The following is a 27589-nucleotide window of genomic DNA, read 5'->3' as shown; positions in this document are numbered from 1 at the left end:
GTATCCCCCATTAAAAGATTATAAAACCATTCGAGAGAGATGCACCTATAAAATGAGCATGTCATCCAATATTTTTTTTAGGGCCTTTGAATTATAGTTTATGAGGTCCATTCATGAAGTTAAATTTTTTTAAACAACACCACAAAAAAAAAAAAAAAAAAAAGGAAAAAACCATAATCGATTCACCAGTTTACGGTTGAACTGACCGATTTGATGGATTTTTAAGCGATTTAATTATAATCGATTAACCGGGCATGATTGGCCCGATTTTGGACTTCCCAATTTTACCAGCCAAATTGGTTGGACCGGGCCAATTTTGACAACATCGATATGTATTTACTTTAACATGATATGTCCTCTTTTTAGTTGAAGAGGGTACTTTATGAATATTAGGATTTTATAAAAAGGTTTAAAAGAATTTAATAAAAATAAATACAATTGGTGAATTTGGAGTGATATATTTTTATCTAATTTTATATATAAATTTATTCAATGTTAAAAATATAATATAATATAATTTTCTATTGAAAAATGAATATATAACACAACGTCGACGTCCAAACAGACGCCCAATGTTTCGCCGATCGGTGATGACGCATTTATCTGTTTTCCAATTCCAATTCCAATTCCAATTCCAATCTCTTTCTCTTTCTAGACTGCGGTATCAGTTCCAGCTCCCAATTCCCTCAATTCATTCAAAACCCTCGAATCATCTCCAATCCAAATCCCAATGTGTTCATTGATTATGCTCCGTGGAATTCCCAAATATTGTTGAATATCAGGTCAGTCCAGATTAAGCACCTTCAATCATTTCATCTGTGTTATTTCGCTCATGATTAAACCATTGAATTTTATTTCTCGTTTTTATCGTATAAGAATTCTGCCCAAAATTGTAATGCTTGACGGACGATCTTCTTTATGAAATTCCTTTAATTTGCTGACTGATGCAGAATTAATGACCGCGTCTCACTTCAAGTTAATGCCACACAAAGCCTTGTTATCCAGGAAAAAAAAATGTAATAAAGAGGAATTCTGTTTTCCCACTGTTTTATTTAGTTATTACTTGAATGGAATTGGTTGGCCGGAGTTCAACTCTTCATGTGGTACCACTGAATTCTTCCAGTGGATTTAAATATAGGTTGGAACTAAAATTTCATTGTGATTATGGGCACGTAAGATAACTTTTATAACTGAAATAATTTTTGCGAGCAGGTGGTCCACTTTTTATTTAGGATTGAATGCAATACTTTATATGCCAGCCTGACTCATGGCTACAACGAAATTACACTGATATTGATATAATTAATCAAATGGAAAGTCAGTCTTGGTCACCACACTTCACATGTAATATTATATTCACCGGCTGAATTGAAGTGATATATGGTTGCATATCCTTGGGATTCTAGTATATATAAATTTGCATATACAAAGAGATAAGTGATGGGGTGACAGCGAACAAAGATTGAGACCCTACTTCAATTAGGTAGGATACCATTACAAGTTCAAGAAAGTAGACAATAACCATCAACGTCGAAGTCAAGAAAAAAACTTCAAATAAAAAGTAATATTGCTAACAGTTTTTGTCCTACAGAACATATCTAATTCATTGGAAGTGACAGTTTTGACAAAAGACGGGTTTCATTTTAGACCAAGATAAATATTATAGATTTTCGTCATTTTCAATTTGTTTCGCTATATTGACACAAAACCCCATTTTTTTAAGATTCTCCTCATTTGATATTATTGTTATTTTCAGCAGAATGATGGCTTCTTGCAGCTGTCTCCACTGTCTAATTTAAGAACTATATTCTATGTGAATGATCTAAGACAATGACCAGTGGCGGATTTAAGGGTTGGCCAGCTAGGGCGGTTGCCCTAGCTTGATTTGCCGGTGAGAATTTTTTTTTTTGGTCGATAATAGATAAAAATTTTAGATTATATAACTGATAGTTCATTTTATTTTCAAATTCCTCTTCTGCTTAGTTGGTTAGAGCTTACATTTTTCTATTACAAGTCTTGGGTTCGATTCCTTCCCGTCCATTTTCATTGTGCAAAATTTTTATTTCTACAATATTTACCAAAATTAATTCCTTAATGTCGAACCTATAACTTCTAATTTGAATGATTGGAAGCTTAACCATCATGGTAATTGTTGAATTTTGATTTTAAATTTAGCAAAATAATATATGTTAAGACTAGGGGAGTCAATGACTATTTTTTTTTTTTGGTTGGTTTTTTTCGTTTCAAATATTTTATTCTTTAATAATTTATAAGATATGACTTATGAGTATTGAGTTTTAATTTATATGTTATTTGAGAATTTGAAAATTTGTTTACTATGAATTATGATATTAAAAATTAATTTAAGTATCGTGAAATGTGAATATGTGATTTATGAAAATTAAAAATGAGAAATTGGGGAATTTATAATTTGCGATGAATTGGTGTAGAGAATCGAAAATTAAAACTTTAATTATATTTTAAAATTAATTTTAATTACATTTAATGTTTGATTAACGTTCAATTCTCATACTGATTATGGAATGATTTTTTCAACTAAATCTCGATCTAGTTCTTGTAGTTGTGTGTCTAATCTCTCAACTACTTTTAGTCAAGCAAACGATCTGCTAAGTATTGATAACACAAAGAAATTTTATGTATTATGTAATTTATATTATTTCGGATTGTATTGAAATATAATAAAATATAAATATACGATTTTTACATTTTAGTGTATTTACATATAGATTAAAGAAATTTTAATATTATTTTATTTAATATTAATAAATGATATCGCTATACGACCGTTGACTATCGATAGTCAACAACCAATGATCAATGGCTACCCTAACTGAGTTGAAGTCCTGGATTCGCCCCTGACAATGGCAAGAGATTATACCATTCTGGAATTACCACTGAAATGTTAGTTTGACGAGTAGTGCATGGACTTCTTTCCTTTCTTCTGCTAAGCCATAGAATTCCTGGATTGAAATGCAATTCTCTGCATTCAATGAAGTGAGCATAAATTTAATCTGCTGGCTAGAGATGGTATGCTTTTAAAATGTGGCTACTGGCTTCACTGAAATACTATTTGAGGATCATTTTCTGTTGCAAGATAGATTGATAGTGCATCCAAGATGGGGCATACCAAGCATTAGACTTTCCTACAACAGCTAATAAGTACTGAGCTATTTTTAGAATTTATTAAAAAATATCAAAGTGTTTTTAGGCCCTCATATATAACTCTAATATCTCCTGAAGGGAGGGTTAAAGTTACTTTCCACTGTTTAGTATAAGCTTGTAATTAGCATCTCGCCTTCTAAACTGTCTCTGAAACTAACGGAGGAAATCTTGATCTGATCTTCTAACTTCTTATGCAGGTTTTTTAATCTTTGTTGAGATGGTCTGTGGAAATAGTAGCTTTGGATATGATTGTTGCAATTTAATTTGCATTCAAAATTTTTAGCCATGCAATTAGTACCGAATGATATTCGGACAGACGATATTTCAGAAACAGAGCCCATTTTGTCGCAGCCTAGTAGAGTTGAGAGATCAGAGGAATCTTCATCCTCAATTGAAATAACTGTGAGTGGCGATTGTTCTATATCTGCTGATGACCTTCCCAGTCCTGATGTTCATGAAAATTACTCTCTGGTGCAAACAGACCAACAACAATGCCGTATATGCCTTGATACTGAAGGTGCTTATTCATTATTTACGTTTTCTTTTAGCTAATGAGTTGCCTAGTCACCAGAATGAGTAAGGACAAGAAGTCTTTATATTTCTGCTAGAAAGATGTTTACTGTGGTATGGATGAGTTTTTGATAAGTTGACAATTTATTCTCCCGTTCAAGAAACTAGCAATTCTATTGTCTTCTTATTGAATTTTTCATAATTATATTCAGGAGAAGATTTGATTGCACCGTGCCATTGTAAAGGCACCCAAAAGTTTGTCCACAGATCATGTCTAGATAATTGGAGGTCAACAAAGGTAAAATTGTATTCTTTTCATCAGTCTCAACTTTTCTGATCTCTTATACCTTAGAAACTTTGCTGATGCTTTCTCTTAAATTGTAAGTCTAAAATTTAGGAGAAAATGTTTCCAGGTTTACAAGAAAATCCTACCACCTGAAATGCAACTTTATGCTTTTATCAAAATGTTTGGCCTATATCATAATGTAGCTGTATGCTTTCGAATTATTTGGTCCATATCATATTTCATTTTGTTATGCTGGCTGCTTGCTGGTTGCTGGTACCCAAGATGCATCTTACCTATTATCATGAATTTGATACATGTAAAATAGAATCAGTAAATTAGCAAATAAAGAATAAAGAATAAGAATGCTTTTATTGACGACCCCACATGATCTTTATGCCAACAACTGGATTATCCAATCCTTGATTGGAGTAAATTTATATTAATTTCACTATCTGTAATTTTATATGGAATAACACCTATGTTCTTGTTGTTTGTAGCATCCTCATGGGTTTTTAACTATCTATTTCTTTCCCCATTTTCTTTTTGGACGGGAGTAGAACCACAAAAGGCACTACTATTCAGAAACTCAGTTTATGGTGCTTGTTGGCTGATTGTAATATATCTTGGAAATGTCATCAAATATTGTTCATATCAATTGCTTTGACAGTTTAACTGGACTTGCTAAGAAAGTTCATTAGCTGGATTTCCTCGAATGTAGACGATTCCACATAATATAATTGAAATCTTTTCTGTAGTTTTGTCCTTTTCACTAACATATTGTATTAACTAAAGAAAATTTTTCATTTTGTATTTTTACCCAGCCCAGCCACAGTTTCTCCTGTCTGCAGTATTTTTATTCATTATTTGTGTTTTTCTGCCTTCCACCATTCAGGAGGGCTTTGCTTTTGCTCACTGTACAGAATGCAGGGCAATGTTTATATTGCGTGCAAATGTCCCCCCTGACCGTTGGTGGCTGAGGTTAAAATTTCAATTTCTTGTTGCAAGGGACCATGCAGTCATTTTTGTTGTTGTTCAGCTGGTATGAAATGCTTCCATTAGGCTGCAGTTTTCGTCAAAATATTATATTATGGTTAGTGCTGTAATTACTGAACCGATCACTGAATCAAACTATGTATCCTGTTAAATACAAAGATGACAGGACAGAGATCTGTCTCTTATATCTATTTTTTGTTATTATATTTGTTAGTTTATCATCTGTAGTGTCTAAACTTTGCTCTTATACTGGCCTATTTGATTTCAAACCTAGCTTATTCTCAGCTGTTGTTTATACTTTAAGGCAGCCATTCTACTTGCTACTAAATAATTATCCACGAGGCGTTTAATTGTATGTTGTGGCATCCATCCATTATAAGGTCACATGTATGGTTTCCATTTAGCCCCTGTTTGAGCCCCATTTTGGTAAGAAATTTTATTTCGGAATATAGATTTTTTGGAGAAGGTATGATTAAAAAAGAAGAAAAAGTTCTCTATTTATGTGTAAAATTATTTGTTAGGAGAATACGTGGTTGAAAATGAGTTTTTGTAAAAATGGGGGCCAAACATAGGCATAGTCTCTCCACTTTGTATAAATTTTTGTGGAGCTCCAAGTGGCGCAGCCTGTAATGTAGCGATGGGAGTCACTACAGATTATAGACCAAGGCTGACTTTATATAACTAAGGGAACTATTTCATCGTCGATTGTTTGTTCGACATATGGAGGTTTCCCATTGTGAATCTTTTATTTCCCCCTTATTCCACTTTAATAATATCTGTTATTCCCTGTTTTCTTCTGATTGTCCAACCTCCTAGAATTTTCCAGATTACTTTTCCTATATACACAAAAGCAATCAGATTATTGCCCGAGTGGGATGACCAGTTAATGCTGTAACTGTTCTGCAAAAGGGTTTCTAAGAGAGTCAGGCAGGTTGTTACCTTGTCATAATAACTCGTCACAAGTCAATTAGTAGGCTTAGATTTTTCAAAAGTTATAACAACCCTCTGGTATCAGACTAATACTGAGCTATTGTACATTACATCTAAATGCCTTGCAGTTTCTTCCTTTTTCTTTAATACCACCATAAAAGTAATCAACAATACGCCTATATTCCCTTATTATGGTAAACATCTCTGGCTCTTAGATATTCGCACTGGAAATTGGAATGGGAGATCTCTCATAATTTAAGTTTGCGATACTTGTCTTGATTTGACAATGCTTTAATTATCTACATGGACTAGATGTGCTTCAACACTTTCAGAGCCGACTGAATTATTGAATATGTCATTAGCTTCAGTAAACTTACTAAAAATCCGAGACTCTGATTTCAGTAAACTCACTAAAAATCCGAGACTCTGACCCTGGTTTTTAATAACTTAATCCCCCTGGTTTTTAATAACTTAATCTACTGTTAACATTGTATCTTGCATCACTTGCTCATGAAATTTATTTAAACATGTCCCTCAATTCTGCGAAGGCTGATAAATTCTAATTTCTTGACACATTGGAAATACAAGTATGGTCGGCTGGAGAACTTTACTTAATTGTAGAAATAATAGGTAGGGTTAGAAAAAAGAAGGTAATCATCCCTTGAGATGAAAATTTATTAAAAAGTTGAATTATTTCATTTTGTAAGCTGTTTGTATGAAAGAATACAAATATTCTTCCTTGTTTCCAGTTATTTTGGTTCTTTCTTGTTCTTGTGAATTTTGCTTTTATGGTGTTGTTGCTTCCAACATGCTGTAGATGTGAAAGAACTCATGTTTAGTTGCAGTTTTCAATTAAACTAAACAGTATTTTTACACTAGGACTTTCTGTAGATTGTTGCGTTTCTAGGTATACTTGTGTACAAATTTTATGGAGAAGAACTCAGGGAAATGTTTGGTTACGAAGAGCATCCGTATGGATTCTACACAATGGCAGGTAAATGACTCTTACCTATTGTAACGTCCCAAGATCCTTTTTATTTTCATTATTTTATTCTTTTACAAAAATAGACTCGAGGTGTTACTAAATTTTCTTTATCTAATTTAAGCGAAAATATTACTTTCATCAAGTGTTGAAAATACATAAAAATAGCTAGTAAACAATGTGGACAGAATTCAATATGAAGATGTTCTTCAAATAAAAGTTTGACAATTATATTTTCTAGAAAATTTACTTGCCGACCCCATAAGTGTCACTCGGTCAATCTTCCACGTGTTCACACGGCCCGTTCTAATATGAAATTTTAGTAAGAGTGAATATTTTGAAAACACTCAGTAAGAATACGTACACATTCTTATTCACATGATATAAATATAAAACTGACATAACATACCAACATTTCTTAGATTTAGAGTTCAAGGAATTTCTTAAGAATTTTCATATCCCGTAGGATTTAACATCTTTGACCAAACGGTCCATCCCATAGGATTTAACATCTTTGATCTAATGGTCCATTCCAAAGGATTTAACATAGAATTTGACCTGGAGGCCTTATAGTATTTCATGTCAAATTTATATAAATATCAAGGAATAAGAATTTACTACTTGCATCATGTATTCTTACCTCAATTGACACCCAAAAAAGTGGTTTGAAATGATAATGTGAAAGTGAATAGTGCGTGTCCGTGTTAAAATAAAAATGAAATTATGAAATTCATAAAACACTCTTACCTTACACTCTATATATAATCACTCGCACGTGACCTTCAAGGAATTCAAAAGGTTGGTGACATAATTCAAAATCAATAAGGTTACCTATGACTTAATTAGGTTAATTATTTTGGTAATTATGTTAAATATCTTTTCAAATTCCTACGTGAAAGTTCGTCTCTTTTTTCTTTTTTATTATTTATTTATATTAATAAAATATTAAAGGTTAACACATTTCTTTTTATTAGAATAACTCGGACATGACTAATTCAAAATTTCTTTTTCTTGAGCCCAAATTATATTATTTAATATGAGCTACAAAATGAATATAATATTTCATATATTTCATCAACTTCTAAAATACTTAAATATTCGATCCAAATAACTTACGATAAATTCTAAAAACTCGTTAAGCAAGGTAAATCTTTTATGTGAATAAATGGGTTGAGCTTATCTTTTAACCTTTGGTGTGACGACAAATCTAAACATGAATTATTTCAGTTGCTAAGTGACCCATATTAAGTTTTGACCCATATGAAAAATAGTAAAAAAAAGTTCTGGGTATTACATCCCTTCCCCCTTAAATTAATTTCGTCCTCGAAATTATTTTATTTAATTGAAAAGCTTCGAATACTTTACCTTTATTTCCTTTTCTTTCTAGTGGTTTCATAAGTTCCAGCCACATCTATCACATAAATATTCAATCGTGCGTTATCTTTATTAGTCAACTTATACATTATGCTCTTGGGCTTTTAATATAATGACTAATCATCATATCTTCATGTATATTAAACAATATAATAACTTGCATAACATATTTAATTCTAAACATCATAAGCATTTCGTCAAATCAAGCTTAAATGATTTATAAATCATGCTTGAGAGCAAACTTAAACATAACATTTTATTTATACCTCGGGTTCATCGGACGGTAGTAGATTGACGAGCGCTAATTGCCATGGGTCTTATTTTAATACTTGTTTATGATTTAATTAAAATCTCATCACATATAGAACATTTTTTTTTTAACTACTACGATACATTAAAGGTTTAATTACATGTAGTTTCTATGAGGATATAATTAGTGAATAATCACGTGAAATTTAAATCCTTACAACACATCATTTAAAAAATATATATATATTAAGAAATATTTTTTCCTACCTAAAAGCATATTTCTTCAAATAACTCGTCTTTAACGTAGATAAGGACTAATTTATATCAATAAATATAAAACTGCATTGTTAAACTTGAAATGAAGAGAAACATTGATGCATTATAGTGTCATAATTTTTTTCATGCAGACTACTAAGTCTTCAAAATAAATTATTATTCTAAGAAAAATTTATACATGTAATGATGTAAATCACACTTAAACATGATGAAGAAAATATATATTTTTTAAAAAACGACGAATCTACAGAATCAACTAAACTCGTGCTCTGATACCATTCTATAACGCCTCGAGATCTTTTTCATTTTTAGAACTATTTTTAAATAAAAATAGTTCGAGGTGTTACCAATATCTTCTTTGTCTGATTTAAGCGGAAATATTACTTTCATTAAGTGTTGAAAATGCATAAAAATAACTAGTAAACAATGTGCACAGAATTCAATATGAAGATATTCTTCAAATAAAAGTTTGACAATTATATTTTCTAGAAAATTTACTTGCCGACCCCATAAGCGTCACTCGGTCAATCTTCCACGCGTCCACACGACCCGTTCTAATCTAAAATTTTAGTAAGAGTGAGTATTTTGAAAACACTCGGTAAGAATACGTACACATTCGTATTCACATGATAGAAATATAAAACTGACATAACATACTAACATTTCTTAGATTTAGAGTTCAAGGAATTTCTTAAAAATCCCCATATCTCGTAAGAGTTAACATCTTTGACCAAATGGTCAATCCCGTAAGATTTAACATCTTTGACTTAACAGTCCATCCCGAAGGATTTAACATAGAATTCGACCCGGAGGCCTTATAGTATTTCATGTCAAATTTACATAAATATCAAGAAATAAGAATTTACCACTTGCACCATGTATTCTTACCTCAATTGATATCCAAAAAAAAGTGGTTTAAAATGATAATGTGAAAGTGAATAGTACGTGTGTGTGTTAAAATAAAAATGACATTATGAAATTTATAACACAAAACACTCTCACCTCACACCCTATATATAATCACTCGCATGTAACTTTCAAGGAATTCAAAAGGTTGGTGATATAATTCAAAATCAATAAGGTTACTTATGACTTAATTATGTTAAATATCTTTTCAAATTCCTACGTGAAAGTTCGTCTCTTTTTTCTTTTTCTTTTTTATTATTTATTTATATTAATAAAATATTAAAGGTTAACACATTTCTTTTTATTAAAATAGCTCAGACATGACTAACTCAAAATTTCTTTTTCTTGAGCCCAAATTATGTTATTTAAAATGAGCTACAAAATGAATATAATATTTCATCAACTTCTAAAATACTTAAATATTAGATCCAAATAGCTTACGATAAATTCTAAAAATTCGTAAGCATGGTAAATCTTTTATGCGAATAAGTGGGTTGAGCTTATCTTTTAACCTTTGGACTTTAGTGTGACGATAAATCTAAACATGAATTATTTCATTTGCTAAGTGACCCATATGAAAAATAGTAAAAAAAGTTCGGGGTGTTACACCTATTTTCTATATTATATACTTTTTTTTCATTGTTGACTGTGTACTGATTAGACAATAGTGATTCGTCAGTTGCAACAACATTAGTCTTGAGCATCTCTAGAGATCGTTGGCGTATGACTCTTGTTATATATTAGTAGCATTGAAGCAAGATTAATTTGCTATTAATTGCCTATTGCTGTAATCTGCTTTATGTTTTTCTCTAACTTTGGGATAACTGATTCGTCGGCACGAGAGGATTTCTCATGGGAACTATTGTATATCAGAAGACAACCATGCTCTTCCGGGTCTAATTAAACTAACATATTTGTAAACTTCATCACCTATCTTACAACAAGTCATTGCATTTGGATGATAAGGGAAAGATCAATTTATGGCCAGTGGGCTATTCCAGTCATTGGAAACAGTCTCTACATACCAGCAATGCCACTGAGAATGTGTTAAGTACTTGGTTACAATGCATAAGTGCAGCCGTCTTTCTTACAAAGAGTGCGTATTGATAAAAGATGTTCTAAGACCCCATAAATCAACATGCAAAAAATTTAAAAACCAATTTTTTTTATTTTTTTTTTAAATTTTTGGGAAAAAAAAAACTTTTTAACAAAAAAAAAAAAAAAAAAAAAGGGAACCTTTCCTCTCCCCTCCGTCGACTTGACTTTCTTAATTTGGTATCTTCTATTTTTTTTTTAGCAAGCTAGATTTGTCACTTCACCATCTTGATATATTCCCGCTGTGCAGTTTTAGCAATTGTGTTGGTGGGATTGCTTTATGGATTCTTCATTGCAATAATATGTGGACAGAGGATCAATGAGCGCCACTACCATGTTCTTGCCAAACAAGAACTAACGAAGGTTCAATGTTTCCTATTGACTTCTGGACTATTTACTTGTGGATATGCACTTTTGTGCTTGTGAAAAATAATATGAAGTGAATCAAAATGGGTCATGTCAATCAAAGAAACTTAGCATCTTGTCCCCCTGTTCACCCAAGGCGGTCAATGTTGTTCAAATATTGATCTATTCACTAAAAAGTCTCTTTTCCTTCTTTAACCATTCATGATATATCTACTTACAGGAGTAGAATCTTGTGGTTGATACAAACTTAAATTTAGAAAAGAGGATCTATTTTTCTTTATTGAAATTTTGGTGAAAAAAATTTGTGAGATCTTAAAGCATTACATCTTCTGAGTTGAAATTGATTTTAGTTTTATTTTTTCAGGAATATGTGGTAGAAGATCGAGAAGCTGTTAAAGAAGTGCCTGAACTTGATCCTAGCCATGTAACAGAGCTGAGAATGCTGGGCCTCTATTAAGCCAAGAACTTTTGTCTGCCTAGTAGTCACTTCTGTAAGTGTTGAATGCTGTTTTCTGTCCAATCTATCTATAATTTATACATGTGATTGAAAAATCCAATATTTCGCATCAGTTTTATTTTTTTATTTTTTATTTCCAGTGATGAATATGTGGCACTAGTTGGCCACAGCATTCCTTAGTCCTCACCAGAGAAATTTTAAAGTTTCATGGGTTTTATCTCATAATTTGAGATCAACATCGTATTATCAAAATGAAAAATGAGTGTTTGATTGAAGAGGAGAAAATATTCTGACAATATTATTGCTTCAAGTTTATGTGACGTCAATCCAAAATAAAAATGCGGCTAAGTAAATTTTAACTGGTAGGTATGCAATGATTCACACGCCAAAGGACTTCTCACGTGATTCGTTCATCGTTACGTAGACTTCTGACAAGATATTGTTTAGCTTGCTGTCACGATGCAGATCTAGCTTTGTCAAACAATGTGTGAGATTGACCCCAGGACTCCTCGCTTTTAATTTTTTAGAGTTTTAGTGGATACCATGTGAAGAGAACGCCCAATTCTCGTGCATTTATAGAATTCACGTCGTAGGTTTCACGAAGTTCAGTGGTGGCATATTCGGCCAATAAGCCAATATGGCAACTTGCTAAACCTGTGTGGTTCTTGTGCTCATGATTTTTTCTTGCACGAAGTTGCACCACATGATTCTGCGCGATTCTGTGCTCTACTTATTTTCTACATACTTCTGTGTTCTAGTATTTTAATCTGAGCTGATTTTCCATAAACTTTATGAAATGTGGGGGTAAATGTGCAATTTGGTTACATTAATGTATTTCTAATACCAAAAGTATCCGTTTCCAGGGAGTCCTCCATGTTGCTGTGGATGTATTACAGTTTTGAAAATGGAGATATTGACATGTAAACCTCACAATGACCTGCATTGATACTCATTCCACATATTTAAAAACTGTATTTTTTGTTATTATAGCCTTGATATCTGAATAGAAAAGCCGTCTTTACAAGTCACATTGTATGTTTTTACTTCAAGATTTCGATTGTATAAATTTATTCAATAATTCTGCACGTACAGAATTATTCCAACAAAAGAAAAACAGGATACTCATATAGGGTGGGGCCCATGTGAGTTTCATATTGGAAAAAAACACACCAACCACCCCCTGTATGTGTGTTTGTGTTGAATTTCTGTATAGATTCTGTTCAATAATTCCTGTACTCATAGCAACACTCAAATTTATTTTGTAGTGTTCAAGTGATTCACATTTTGAACTTGTCGAGACGAAAATTGATTGTTAGAACCTTCATCCATCTTCTGCTACAACAAATTTGTCAATGATTTTGCTTCATCCAAGTTCTCCATCTTCTACTATAATTTTGTAGAAGTTTTATTCAAAGACAATGTACTTATTTTTGGAGTCAACAAATTTCATGAACATTTGAAATTCTAAGCTCTCGAATGAAGTTATTCTGAATGACGATTTTACCACTTTCATCAAAAAATTATAGTTGATGGGAGAAGCGTGATTAAATCCTACAATTCATCCCAAATACTATTTGTTTTGGGACTTCCCCTCTAATACTGAGGAAAGGTAATCACTTTTTCTGAAGAGAAAATTAAGCGAAATTATGGTTTTAAAATTTAATAATCATTAATCGTCAGAGCTAAGTTTATTAAAAAATGAAGCGTTAATTATATATTTTATTATGTTAAAAATAGTTGTGAAAACTTTGTTATTGAATAAGGTATGATTTTTTAATTAAAACAGGATTGCTAGGTTAATTAATTTCACCCACAGATTTCAAAATCACAAAATCGTGGAGATAATTAATTTCATTTTACAATCTTCAGCATCATCGTGAAACCCTCAATCGCCGTGGCTTCACTCTAATAATGTTGTCGGACCTGTTGGCACAGTTTCAACATTCACAAGACTCGTCCCACTTAACAGCTATTAAAATTCTTCTATTAATCATAAACCTTAAACAAACCCGGTTCTTCAATGGTGTTGACAAGTTGCGTCGAGCAGATTTCTTGTGAAAGAGTTAGCTGTTATAGAGAGATCATGTCAATCAATAAATCAAGTTTGCAATGACTTGATCGAGGTGTTGCCCATGCCCTGAAAATGTGATGTAGCAGCAGGGTGCCACCTCACTCGAAAGTATCACTTCGGGCGAGGTGTCAAAGGGGTTCGCCCAACTACCTAATTGCCTTAGAGGGCACATGTAAAGAGACAAGGCGAAGCGAAATACAGACCTTGAGGCCATCTCCAACCCTGCACCAAATTTTGCACCATTTTGCACCAAATTTTACATCAAATCTTGCACCAAATTAAAATTCATCTCCAACCATTACACTAAAAGTTATACCAAATGAACATTGTTTAACCATTTTCTTCCCTTTTTATATTCTTTATAATTTATTTATTTGAAATATTATTTATTTAATTATTTTATAAATACATAAATTACTAAATAAATAATTTAAATTACGAAAAAGATTAAATTCATTAATAAATATAAAAAACACGGAACAATTAATAAAAACACTAGAACAACGAAAATATGAAATCAAATTAGATTATCGTATGTATGCCGTTGTTTAATATATTTTGTGTTAACTTTAATAAATAATCGTGTTTGTTGTATTTTAAATTGTTTTCGTTTTTTAATTAATTTATTAATTATTATGTCTTACATTTAAAATTTATTTTAAATGTAAATAATATTAATATTAATATTAATAAAAATTAATAATTTATTGTATTGAAAAATATATAACATAAATGACATAAATAATCTTAACAAATTTATTTAGAAAATGCTAAATAAGGGCAAAAGAAATATTTTACGCTTTGCACCAAAATGGTACAAAGTTTGGTGTTGCATTAGAGCAACTTGACACCAAAAAATTGTGTAAAATGGTGCAATGGTGCAACCATTGGAGATGCCCTAAGTGGCCTCTTGCTTTTGCTTAGCTGACTACCTCGAAGTCCGAGGCGTAACAAAAACTATGGAATCATGAATCCTAGAGCCAAGCATGCCATCCTCGAGTTGAATAGCAATATATTCCAGTCTTTATCCCCATCTTCTTGAGGATCCAAGGCAACGGTGAATCGATTATGATTTCACTTTTCATTACTCGGCAAATCCTCTAAATAAGGAGGCATCACTTTTTCAATACTTGAATGCAATTTCTTTGATATTTCCTGTCATCTTCAAGTTCAAGTCCACCAGGAAGGGACAGTAGCCTGATTTCTGAATCAGCCGTTGCTACGGCCAGTTGAAGCGAAATGCGAATTTGAACCAAATTTGTAATGGGCAGGACAAAACTAAAATGTGCCCGTTAAGTTTCTTCTGAGCATTTCGAGCTTTGACTCATAATGTAAAATGAATAAACCACGGGAGAAGATGAACCCTTCTGTTCGATAGTTCGTATTTATAGAAAGGAACCTAAACTTTCTGGAAAATCACAAACTCGTTCACTCCTTAAGCCACTCAACTTCTAAATTTCAGTGGTGGCTCATTTACTTAAAGGTTGAACCCCAATTTTGAGGGCCCCCATCGTTCCGTCCCTAGAGTTTTGTAAGGGAGGTAAATCGCGGGATATGCCCCAACAGACCAAGGAACAATAGCTGTCGCCTACAAAAAATTCAATTCCATGTCTCAGAAATCGAACCTTCACACTACGACTGTCAACAAGGCGTGAGATTACCTCATTCCTGTCTTTTACACCACTGGACTATGCCCCGAGAGCGGTGGCTCATTTACTTTTTGTTATGTATGGTAAGTCCTTTCAAAAGCCGATAGGTTCTTGCCAATACCAACATCCAATATGAAACTAAAAGACCATACAAAATAAAAATGCAAAACAAAAGGCTATGAGGCGCAAGCGATGTGATTTGAAGAATTTGAAAGTCCAGGATTCTTTGAGATTTTGATATTTCATAGAGGTTTTATTTAAATTAGAGGTGTAAGCGGTCCGATTTTATCAATTTTTGACAGATTTTCAAACCAAATCTTTAAACCGGTTTGAGAAAAACCCAAACCTAAACCAAATCATTTTGAACGGTTTGAAAAAATTTCAAACCTAAATCTAACGGTTTGGTCTGGTTTTAAACCGTCGATTTCGCCATATATTTTTTTGCCCCTCTACTTTTATGTCATTAATTTATTGAATTCAATATATATTTATATCTTACTAGCAATAAATCTAAAACAGACTAAGCCCCTGTTTGAACCAAATATTTTGGACGAAAAATGAAAATTTGGACGTCATCCCACAAGTCTAAACGCCTTTGTTGACCTGTTGTTTCATGTGTGGGATCCAGCCTCCTCTCCAACGGTCAATTTTCTCATTATAATGATATAAAAAATATGGCTCAAACAGGGGCTAAATATATCTACTATAAATTTAAATACCAACTAAATCAAAGTGAAATCACAATAAACTAAAACATAATTTTTTTTCACATTTTTTAGACTAATGACGATACAATAACATTACAATACAAGTTCACTAAACTAGATATATGGCCCAAAAAACATAATGATATCCAACAAGATCCCGTGATCATTATATCTGAAAAAAAGGGATACTGATTAGACAAAGAGAATAACTAATTACAATAATAAAGCAATTTTTTATAATATCTAAGCATAACAATTACACAAATTTATGTTTGTATGATGTTACGAAACGCATTTACTTTCAGATTTTTACCTTAGCTTGCTCCAAAAAAAATTATTGATCTGAAACTTTATTTGTAGCAAATATTATCACCGAAAGTCTAGGATCTTTTTATCTCCGATTTGGTATAATGGACTTCAATGCAACTTTGAAGAGACGTGAAAAAATCTGAAAAAGAAATGTGTAGTGCCGGTGGCTCAAGATTGTGTTGGGTGTCGGCTGAAATTCATCTAAATTTTGAAGAGGAAAATGGCATTTGATAGATTATGTTATTCTTGATATTATTAGATATAAATTAGGATTATTGGATAATAATAATATATCTGTATTGGAAAATTAAAAATTGACAAAAATACCCACAAATGACAATTTTTGAATTTTACATATTTGGATGAATTTTCAAAAAATTTAATTTTTTCATTTTTATATTTTTTTTTCATTGGTCCGATTTGATTTTAAACCACAATTAAAATTCCCAAACCTAAATCAAACCATTTTGATCGATTTGGTTTGGGTCAAAACCATTTCGTTGACCCGGTCCACGTGGCACCAAACCGACGATTTCTAAAATGCGACTTCAGTTCGATTTTTCGATTTGACGGTTTTTGCTTACAACCTTAATTTAAACCACCACATGCATAACAGTTGACAGATAATGAAGGTTGTCCAACTCTTCTGGTTAGACAAACTTTGGAAAGAGACTTCATTAGGGAAATGGGTTTGATCGTTTACCACCAAATGGTTGGTAATGTTCAAGATTCAGTCAATTTCATCTTCATATTAAACAAATGAAAGGAGTTGCTTTGAGAAAAATCTTCAAATGATAGGACTAAGATGGTCTTTATAAACAGATATATTGCACTTTCAGTATCAGTTAACATAAATTTACTAACAACTGATCACTTTAAGCTCTAGTGCAAGTCAATCTAGAAAGGTTCGAGCTCGAGTGGCAAGAATTAATCGAACTAATTGCAAAAGGAAAGTCATCTTTCAAATTTTCACGTTAGCTAAAAATAACATGTAATAGAAGGACGTCAAAACTAACTATAATTCTACATGTCCAATCTTAACAATGAGAGATGCAATTAGAGTCATTACAAGCCACTTAGCTTTTATGGAACTGACACCCACAATAGCCCCTGTTCCTATTTAGGTAACTTTACGTAACCAATCTCTTCATATCATCCCTTTCACAACGGGGATTATATCCAAAAGGGTCGTTGCTCTAATATCAAATCGCCAGAAGGAGATGGTGCCCAAGTAGTAAGACAAATCTTAACTTATCGATGTGTAATGCAAAAAAGAGTAATTACAAGTTGATATACATCATCATTTGCTAAGTAATCAGGACAATTCTATACACAGTCAAGGTTCAATCTGTTTACTGATCATTGTAAGAACATCCCTCCTAAAGTAATTTTCACTCTTAAGATTTCTCCTGTCTGGTTTTTCAAAAGAATGTAAAGATATTTTATCCTACTCGAGTCTATCAGAGACAATGTGGTCATGTTTCAAATAAAACAGCACTGCTCAACCATCTTTAATAAGAACAAACAACAATAGCCAATTCAATAAAAACCAATTGTATAAAAGGCAAAAAAGAAAATGAACAGAAAACAAATGTAGTTAACGTATTAAAAGCTAATTCAAAGTACACCAGTTTCGCAGTACAACATTGACATGCAGAACTGGACACTTTTTCAGTCCAGTATCGACTTGAATTTGTCTGCCTCTCGAATCAATCTCAGTTAAAATTCTCCTTGATAAAAAAGAGCCCCTTAAAATAATTTAAATCACACCAAGTAAGGGTAAATTTGATGCAGAATCACTTAAAACGTTCATTCAGTACTAAACGAACTTTAATATTCTCTATCTTCCCGTCTTAGCAGGAAAAGGTCGGGGATGATGTTTTGCTGAAAGAGATAAAAGTGCTCCAATCGCAGCAGCAATTCCAACTCCGATGACAAGTGAAGGCATATGAAGATTCGATTGGTTTTTGTTCTGCATAATTTCCCACTGCAACTTAACATCGTCAGGGTGCCATAGACTCAAGTGCACTGCTAGTATCATCCTCAAATCAGAATCAAGGGGCGCCCGAATTACATTCAAACACACAGGACAAGAAACCTTCGAATGTTCTCCGTCCTTCTTTACAGTAACTCTACCTGCCACTGCTATTGCTTTATCCCGCAAAGTTTTCTGAGAAGTGGGTTGAGAAAACTAAGGGAAAAATTGATTACAAGATTAAGTACAGAGCCAAATCCAATAATATTACAATGCAACAGCTGCAAAATCACGGTGGGAATCCAATCCAATAAGCAAGAAAAGATCAAGAAAACTAGTTCACCTTTAACAGATTACAAAACTGTATCCATTTTAATCCCAGAAGCCTCCTCATGTTCATTCTTTCCGTTTTACTTGACTGGAAAAGTAGCTCTGTACCCTGCTCATGTGTTAATACTGAAACATTACACCCCATAAGTTAATGCTTAAAAACGATGTTAAGTGGCTTCATAACCCGGTGGCTAGATATAAATTTCAACCTTACATTTTTCCCAAATAGATTCTTATAAAGCATAGCAAATCAAGAAGCAGATTACAAGATTGCAAATTATACAACAGATTCTTATAGATGTATACAGAATTAAACGGGTCAATTAATGAGTAAAGCACATTGTATAAATCCCAGTTCGCTGAAATCTGCATAAAATTCTACTATCGAACTTGGGAATTTAGGTAGCAATAACATTCCTAGTTCACTCATTTATCACCAAATTTCCTATAGTTTAAAAAAAAAAAAAAAGGGATCAAATTTGCAGTCACTAACTACATATAATTCGTTAATCAAAACAATGTGGGAAAGGCAAATCCATGAATTATAACTAAATCAAAAAATTGTAGAATCATGAAGTTTCTAAATTAAGCAAGTACATGTAGTCGGTTTTGCACAAACAATTCTTTTACGACTTACAGATGGATGAACACGAAGAAAGGCGTGAAAGGAATAGCCTCAGTGGACAGAAAGCAGCGGAATTAATGGAAAAGGAAAAGGAAAGGGAAAAGGAGCGTGCTTTATATATGTGTATATTTCAAAATAATAAATTAATAGCAAATTCAGATAATTACATATTCGTCCATAAACCCTTTTTCCACCATTCCCATTGTGGGTTTAGTGAAAGAAAAAGCAGAAAAAAAAAAATTAAAATGGAACTTACCCACAAAGAAAAGAGAAGCAAACATTTTATGCCTATGTATGTATATACAGTGAGACTGTGCCGAGATCGAGAAAGAGAGTCAATTGGATTTGGTAATGGGTTATCTGCATTTTAGTTCTAAGGACAAAACATTCGACAGCGAATCTTTCTTTTAATGCTCTTTAATTTTTCATATTTTAGTATGTCGTTGGCAGTACGTTTCTGCTAAGTTTCCATTGCCAGTCCTTTTCTTCAAATCACTATGCTCAAAATCAAATTCAGATAACCCTATCAAGCTTATTCTCTTGAGCCCACTTTTATTTCAAACATTTTCCTTCATTAAAACGATAGCATTTCATACTTATCAATCTCGACTTGATCAAGTTGTTTTGACCAAATCAAATATAAGCCTCCGTGAAAGAAAAGGGCGGAAGTTCTCGTGGTGTCACTCAGTTGTTTCTTCCTAAGGGTGTCAATTATTGCTTGCTCTTCTTCGCTTATCTTGTAATACAGCAATACGCTGTGGCTCCATTCTAAAATGCCAAAATACTTCAACTCGTCGATTGGCAAAGTTCAATTAGTAAAAGTTGAAACAAAAAGTTTATACAAACTATCACTACAATACCTTTTTCTAGAATAATGCACACGGAGCTCTTAAGTCATCTTTGGTATTCATTTTTGTAAGAATGAGAATGAAAAATATAATCGTTATGAGACATATACAAGAAATAGAAAATCAAATATGGTAACTTGATGTACTGAATAACAATCATGTTTTTCATTTTTGTAGCAAAAAAATGAAAATCAAACGGGCCTAACATTTAAAACAAGGAATCTATCATTTCAAACAAGCAAACACAAATAATTGATTGGGAATGAATCAACTACAATCGAGTTCAAATTTGCTATCTCCAATTGGTTTGCCTCCTCAAATTTTCTCACCTCAATACCGTTAGTAATTAACAAGATGTTACGTCAAAAGGGACATTACTTTTGGCATACATTGAGGGTGTTTAGTGAATATTTAAATTAAAATTTTAGTAAATCTTAATAGAATTTTTTGAAATGTGTGATTGAAAAATTCTAAAACTCATGAAAGATGTTATTAATATTAACTGTTTAATTTTGACTTAGATTAAAATCAAATTTTAATCCGAACCAAATAGGGACTTAGTGACATCATGCTAACATGAGTCAAATATCAACATTTTTCATCAAAAACTTACCGCACTAAAAGAGAGAGAACACAGGTATTACCCCCATTCATAGGTCCGAGATCTACATCTATGAATTGAAAGGTTTGAATGAACCTCCCTAATTTTTAGTTGATGATACCTTGAACACAAATCAATCTTAGAAAATACAATAGTACATCGAAGTTGGTCAAACAAATCATCAATGAGAGANATAACTATAGGTGGAAAGCCAGTCGACCATGAAACCACAAAAAATAAATCAATTAATCATTATAGTGAGAGACATTGTACTCCATCAGGAACACTTCTAGGCATTGGAAGTGCAGTAACGTATCTCAGAGGGCCAGTTTTCTGGGTACCTGCCATAACATCGCTCATCGATGTTGTCTCCATATTATCAGTTTGTCCCCGACCATGGAACTTAGCAAATCTATTGATGATAGAAAACTTCTCCAGATCTTGACATTCGACTTTCAAGTTCAGTATTGATGAACAATTATCCAGGCTGTAACATGGCAAAACAGCATTTGAGAACAACAAAGAATTAACGTTTGCACAGGTATGATGCATCTAGAGATGCGCTACAGCAAATTAAAGAATGATATAAGATACATCATTATGAGAACAGGTTAAAGAATACACTAGAATTGTTTGACAAAACTTAAGATAAAAATAATAAAAAAAAAAAAAATTAGCATATTTTGACGAAAGTTGATGAAACCATTGAAGTATGGTTGAAAATAAAAGTTTTAGGTCTCATGAAATTTGTAGTTAAAATTATTTGCCATCTTTGACCTTAACTTTTTAGGAATTTATTAAGCTATTTCAAATAAGCAGAGTCTTTTCTTGAAGGTTGTGTTTGCCAACTGATTCTCAGGAATAAGGTCACCATTCTTGAATACCTGCCTCCTGTGAAGCACAAACATATCCATGTCAGACAACCATCATGTTGGATTGGACACCGCCATTCTCTGGACACTCTTAAGACCTATATGGCCAATATACCATGTGGCATGTTCTACGTTTTATACTAGTTCAACTTGAAGCTGTTCTAATATAATAAATAGCCACTCATCCGAGTTAAAAGATTTCACTTAAAAAAATCAAAACTCGAAAAAGCATTGATTTTATTAAATTTTAAAGAATTTAAGTTAATGTATCCCAAACATGTCCGTGTCCTTCTTTTTCAGAAAATTACATAAAGAGACTTGTCCATGTCCGTGACCGTGCTTCTTATCCAGCCTCTTACACTCACTTTATTTCCACAAGTTAATAAGACATGTTCGACGTGCAGAATTAAAAGAAAAAATGTCAATTGCCAAAAATTTTGTATCAAATAATCTTCCAAATAATATATCAATCCAGACATCGAATGGCAAATCCAGATTCCATTCTGTAGTCATTTCCAATTCAGTTCCTAACTTCATTTTCTTTCCACTGGAACCATTTCTTGCTAACCAAAGACTGCCCAATTGAAGTTCTACAAATCTACAAGCCAATGTAGGTGGAATCCTACTAGCACTGAGTGGATTCTCAGATCTAAATGCAAATCCTGTATCTCTACACGCTCTAGGAAGATGCCCTTTAAGCTACTTTCAATATAAACAAGACAGGGCAGTCTCATTCTTCAGACATCTATCTCCAGTTTCTTTGAAAGATTTAGGGCAATTACCCTGAGATTCTAGCAGAAAATCAAAAGGCAGGCATCTGCATTTTAATGTAGAAGGAATGACTATATTAAGTTTTATAGTATAACTCAAAGGGCATGCATATTCATTTGCCTCAATACATGTACTAAAATAAAACCAGGAATGAAAAATTAGAAAAACTTCATCTCAGAATTTAAGAGTGCTTGAGTTTCTTAACAAGGCGAACATTGAAATATATGACATCTAGAACAAGCATAGTACAGAAGCAGGGTTGCAGTTCCATAATTTCAATGACTCATTTTCACATATCCTACACCCAAGGACTGAAGGCTGACTACAATATCCAATTAACTTTTACCCTCTAGATATAATTTATGTAATGATATTTTGCTACTTACATGGATTATCTCAACTCAACAAAGCCTTATCCTGTACTTATCTACAGTTGGTACATTGATCCTCCTTTTCCACTCAATCAATAGTTCCTACTTCCATGGCTCACAAGCAAAACTAAGCACTTGTTTGATTCCCTTTAAAATTTTAATAGACGTTTCTCTCTTCTTTTCAACCACATATTCTTGGATAAAATAATAGTACTCATAAATCAAAAACTTTTCCTTCTTTTTTAACCACACATTCTCCCAAAAACTACTATTCCAAAATACATTTTATCCAAATTTCTCATTATAATGGTTGTCAAACAGGGGCTAAGATCTAATAAACAATTTGAAAATTAGATGAAGTCACACAGTTATAAGCCCCATCATAGTTGGAACAAATGATCAAGATAAAGATGAAAATATGTACCTCAAGAATTCATTTTCTAGCTTCCTCATTCTACCCATCAATTCTTCAATAACTTCTGCAAAATGCTTATCGCCATTCTTGCTTGATGGCGTGCCCTCAGCAGCAAGCCTACAACATAATTTATTTATTGAGATTGTCATCAAAACTGAAAAATAATCGTATGCAACTACTACAAATTCCAAAAGATCAAATCCTTGACATGATAAAACAATTTCAACAAATATTGAGTAGCTCTTACAAGTTTATTCCATTACAAGCCATATTTGAATTAATTGAGCAAGAAACTGCACTGCACGCATCACCTAGTGCCATTCTAGAGACAGAGTAAGCCACACTATCATAATTTAAACTGGCATCAGCAGAGAAAACTGCAGCGGATGGAGGGCGAAACAGCCGCTGCATAAGCTGTGTTGTCATGACCAGCCTTCTTTTTGATCTATGAATAGGTGGTCCATCTTCAATGAATTCAACATCATCTTCAACCTAACCCCAGATAAGAAGACAATGAACATAGCAAACCCAACAAAAATAAAAATAAAAAAATAAAACAATTGAGTATATGAACAAGGAAGAGCACAGTTAGCAATCCCAATATACCTTTTCAGTTAGACAATTTGCTGCTTTTGCCCATTCTACTGCTGCTAAGCTGAAAACAGTAAAATTCATGACATTAGAAGCAAAATGTTAAGTGGATTAGAGAGATATTTGAACGCCACAAGAATCACATTCTTCCTAAGAACAGGAGAGAGTAACAGAAAAATCATTGGAAGAGGATAACACAGAAAAAAAAATATTTGTCATAACCACCTGTGAATCTGAAGGTTCTGTGAACCCTGTGATATTTCTTTGTGCCAAGGGTGAAGTTTAGAAGTATCATTCTTCTGCTTATTGGGCCCAGTTGCTACTGATGTGGGTGCAGAATTAAAGATGCGACCAACTTGACATGTATTAACAGCATTGGTAGTTCCGTGCTCCATCAGACTAAGTGCATGAAAATTACCGGAAGACTTTGAAAGAGGAAAAGATGGTTCTGCAGTTCTGAAAGAGGTGACTGTGTGTGGCATTTGCCCATTTTTAAAAGTTCCATACTGATGACATTAGAAGCAAAATGTTAAGTGGATTAGAGAGATATTTGAACGCCACAAGAATCACATTCTTCATAAGAACAGGAGAGAGTAACAGAAAAATCATTAGAAGAGGATAACACAGAAAAAAAATATTTGTCATAACCACCTGTGAATCTGAAGGTTCTGTGAACCCTGTGATATTTCTTTGTGCCAAGGGTGAAGTTTAGAAGTATCATTCTTCTGCTTATTGGGCCCAGTTGCTACTGATGTGGGTGCAGAATTAAAGATGCGACCAACTTGACATGTATTAACAGCATCGGTAGTTCCGTGCTCCATCAGACTAAGTGCATGAAAATTACCGGAAGATTTTGAAAGAGGAAAAGATGGTTCTGCAGTTCTGAAAGAGGTGACTGTGTGTGGCATTTGCCCATTTTTAAAAGTTCCATACTGATTAAACCAGGATGGAGCCGTCTGAGGACTAACATGAGGTTGCTCAACTCTAGTATCACTAAGATAGTTGCTTTGTGAAACATCTGGACCAAAACCAAGTTTTGTAGCTATATTTCCATGTTGAGAAGATATGTTACTTTCCAAAAAGTCAGCTGGCTTGGAAAAGCTTAGAATCCCTCCATCTCCAGAAGAAACTGTAGTACTAGAACCTAATGAATCTACAAGAAAAGTACCATGTTCATTTGACTGCCTTGTGTTCAAAGCTACTTGATGAACAGTCAGACCATTATCTGGTCCTTTTATTTTCTTTGAGACCCTATTGTTTGGATCAGTCTCCGCATCCTTCATGGCCCGCTTTTGATTTAGCAAGGAGAAATTTTGATGAGAGAAACTATTTGGCTTCAAAGATTGACCAAAGGCTTCAATATCCTTTTGTGTTGAAGCAGAATTTGCAGGAGAATCATCAGACAGATGGTTGATGGAGGCAGATTTTCCAAGTTGTTGATTAAAACGTTCTTTCAACGTTTCCTCTTCCCCACTGACACATCGGGAGTTTGTAGGAATTGCACCAAACTCAGATGGGAAATTCCTTTCTTTTCTCACATCATGATCACCTTGAGCCAGTGGGATGGAAGTGCTTGATTCCACAATATTTGGCAGGGGAGACTGAAAAAAATTTGATGACACCGTGTGATACGGAGCACCCAAAGTATTTTTGTTTGTAGGAACATTGGCCCACATATTATGCAGCAGTTGTGCAGCAGCACCATGTTGAAAAATGTCAGACCTGGAAAAAGGCTGAGAAGCCGGCACGTGATCATTGGCTGACATCATTGCAGCTTTCCCTCTTTCTCGTGGATCATTAGTGCCAGTTCGTTGTGACATACCCTCCAATGAAGCCAAATTATCATGTGCAACACTGCCAGATACATCAGGTGAAAAGGCCTCCGCAGACCCTTTTAGGATAGACTGTGAAGCATTATTCTTTGACGACAAATCAATAGGTTGAGATCTCTGTCCTTGTGTCCTAGTTATCTGTTGATTTTGAAAATGACTTCCTGGATAGGGAAAACTGGAATTGAGAGCAGAAGAAAAATTTGCAGGTATCTTATACAGAGAGGCTTCAGTTCCATATTGTCTCGGAGATCCAGATTTGTTATTTTCAAATTCAACCAGGGATTGTTCATTAGAAAGAGGAAAAGATTGAACTGAGGGTGTTGAAGCCATATTATGGTCCTTCTCTCCAATTTCTCCAGCAGTACGACTAAAATGCAAAGAGTTAAAAGCATGTTGAGCATTCTGAGAAGACAACAAACGGTCAGGTTTATGAATGCGTTGAGATGGGGGACCAAGTTGTAATCCAAAACCTGGAGAGACAGAAGATTGAGTATTTTGAAGGCGGCCAACTAGCCCATCCCAGTTTTCTGCTTCAGGCAGTTGAGATGGTCCACTACCATTTGAAGAATCAAAGTGCCTCACAATACCTTGATCCCTCGATTGATCCACCTTGTGAAGAAGATCCAGCATGTTTTGACTGGATAGAATAAAAAAGTCAAAGAAAAGCTAATGCTGCAAAAATTCCACAAACATACACGAATAATGAACTACCTTGATGGAGAAGCCTTGTTTGATGTGTGTGTATCAACTGATCTGCCATAGCCAGACTGATTCTCAAGGGATGGCCCCTCATCAGGGTTTTTACCGTCTATTTGAAGATCAGAAGACTGCCCCTGTAATTTAAAAAGTATGAAGAGTTTTGGACTTATCGGCGACAGGTGTTTATTCATATATGTTATATATAGTTACAACTCACCTTTTCCACTACTATAGAATTCTTTGGAACCTGACCCAGAAACTTTGACAGCTCAAAGTCGTTATTTTGTGAGGACATTCGCTGTACATGGGTAGGTTGCTTGAAACCATAGGAAGGTTCGATATCCTCATCCAGGTTTCCCATGGGATGATACTGGAACTTGTGAGTACCAGAAACTTTATGGCCACGCTCAGTGATTGACTTTTGTTTCCCTGGGGCCAGAGATTGTGAATCACTAGCATCTGACATCCCACGTCCCATGAAACCAGCAGAAGTGTGCTGAGATAAGTTAGACTGACGGCTGTCATTAGAATTATCCATCAGATCATAATTCTTCGTCTCATGTCTTGCAATTTCCTCCTTATTGCCTTCGTTAACCTGGTGCAGCATTCTCCCCAAGCCGTCACCCCCTGGGGATTTAACCAAAGAGTTGGCATTCTTCTGTTGTTGAAATAAATAATTATTTTGAACAAATGGACTGGTTTCTTCATCAACCCTTGTGGTTACTGAGTTAGGTACTAAAGCAGCATCATTCAAACTCCAACCTCCTTTATTTACTTGAGGACTACCCAATTCAACAGTTGAACTTGGAGCAGAATTTAACGTCCATGAAGAACGTCTATAATCCGCTGCTTCATGTATCGCCTTTATTGGATTGCTTTGAGAATTTTGTGACAAGTTTCCAATCTCACGGTCATTTACCACCCGATCTCCACCATAAGAGAGAGCTGATGAATTATTACAATTGTTTGGCAGTTGTCCAGCTCCACTGTGCTCATGGACCAAAGGAGTAGAAATGCTCTTAGCATTTTTCTCTACATCAAGAGAAGGTTGTGAGGCATTCCTATACATCTGACTCCCTTCAGCAACTCTTTGTAGTGAACTGCTACCCGACCACTTGCCTTCTTCCTCCAAGGAAACAGGCCTTTGAGACTTCTCAGGCTGCAGTCTTTGACGAGGTCCACCTTGAAACTTGGGTCCAAAATGATTGAATCCCATAAAATTCTGGTATTGGTTGTTAGTATTGGTGGCATCACAAGGAGCAGCAGATCCAGAACTCATAGTTGAAGGCAGTCGCACATTGTCACCCACCAAAGAT

The 27589-nt window shown here is 33.8% G+C and overlaps 3 protein-coding genes across 13 annotated transcripts; 1 reads left to right on the top strand and 2 right to left on the bottom strand.

Moving 5' to 3' along the window:
- The first annotated feature begins 559 nt into the window (after positions 1-559).
- LOC111401776 (E3 ubiquitin-protein ligase MARCH1-like) lies at positions 560-12887 on the top strand. 7 transcript variants are annotated; one of them, XM_023029671.1, is made up of 8 exons: positions 560-782; positions 3381-3700; positions 3906-3991; positions 4872-5018; positions 6794-6896; positions 11035-11147; positions 11515-11641; positions 11974-12464. In XM_023029671.1, exons 2-7 carry the CDS (start codon positions 3469-3471, stop codon positions 11605-11607), a joined length of 774 nt encoding a protein of 257 aa, XP_022885439.1. In that variant the 5' UTR covers positions 560-782; positions 3381-3468; the 3' UTR covers positions 11608-11641; positions 11974-12464. The 7 variants fall into 7 exon arrangements, with proteins under 7 accessions (XP_022885439.1, XP_022885441.1, XP_022885442.1 ...); XM_023029673.1 differs by lacking the exon at positions 11974-12464 and adding an exon at positions 11748-11952; XM_023029670.1 differs by lacking the exon at positions 11974-12464 and adding an exon at positions 12471-12887 and having other exon boundaries at positions 561-784; positions 3382-3700.
- Positions 12888-17920: 5033 nt separating this feature from the next.
- On the bottom strand, positions 17921-19960 carry LOC111401775. Of its 4 annotated transcripts, none has more exons than XM_023029667.1 (3): positions 19530-19960; positions 18662-18757; positions 17921-18534 (listed from the first exon to the last, which is right to left on the bottom strand). In XM_023029667.1, the coding sequence occupies exons 2-3, from the start codon at positions 18716-18718 to the stop codon at positions 18184-18186; spliced, it is 408 nt and encodes a 135-aa protein (XP_022885435.1). In that variant the 5' UTR covers positions 18719-18757; positions 19530-19960; the 3' UTR covers positions 17921-18183. The 4 variants fall into 4 exon arrangements, with proteins under 4 accessions (XP_022885435.1, XP_022885433.1, XP_022885434.1 ...); XM_023029665.1 differs by having other exon boundaries at positions 18662-18774; positions 19286-19959; XM_023029666.1 differs by lacking the exon at positions 19530-19960 and adding an exon at positions 19286-19518.
- Positions 19961-20916: 956 nt separating this feature from the next.
- On the bottom strand, positions 20917-27570 carry LOC111401774. Of its 2 annotated transcripts, XM_023029662.1 has the most exons (8): positions 26491-27570; positions 26286-26407; positions 24668-26211; positions 23968-24241; positions 23758-23806; positions 23399-23643; positions 23161-23268; positions 20917-21209 (listed from the first exon to the last, which is right to left on the bottom strand). In XM_023029662.1, exons 1-8 carry the CDS (start codon positions 27550-27552, stop codon positions 20975-20977), a joined length of 3639 nt encoding a protein of 1212 aa, XP_022885430.1. In that variant the 5' UTR covers positions 27553-27570; the 3' UTR covers positions 20917-20974. The 2 variants fall into 2 exon arrangements, with proteins under 2 accessions (XP_022885430.1, XP_022885431.1); XM_023029663.1 differs by lacking the exon at positions 23968-24241 and having other exon boundaries at positions 24394-26211.
- Positions 27571-27589: the final 19 nt, after the last annotated feature.

Source organism: Olea europaea, chromosome 10 (assembly GCF_002742605.1).
Source record: "Olea europaea var. sylvestris chromosome 10, O_europaea_v1, whole genome shotgun sequence".
In the NCBI taxonomy this organism is placed as follows: domain Eukaryota; kingdom Viridiplantae; phylum Streptophyta; class Magnoliopsida; order Lamiales; family Oleaceae; genus Olea; species Olea europaea.
This window is presented reverse-complemented; position numbering and strand designations above follow the sequence as displayed.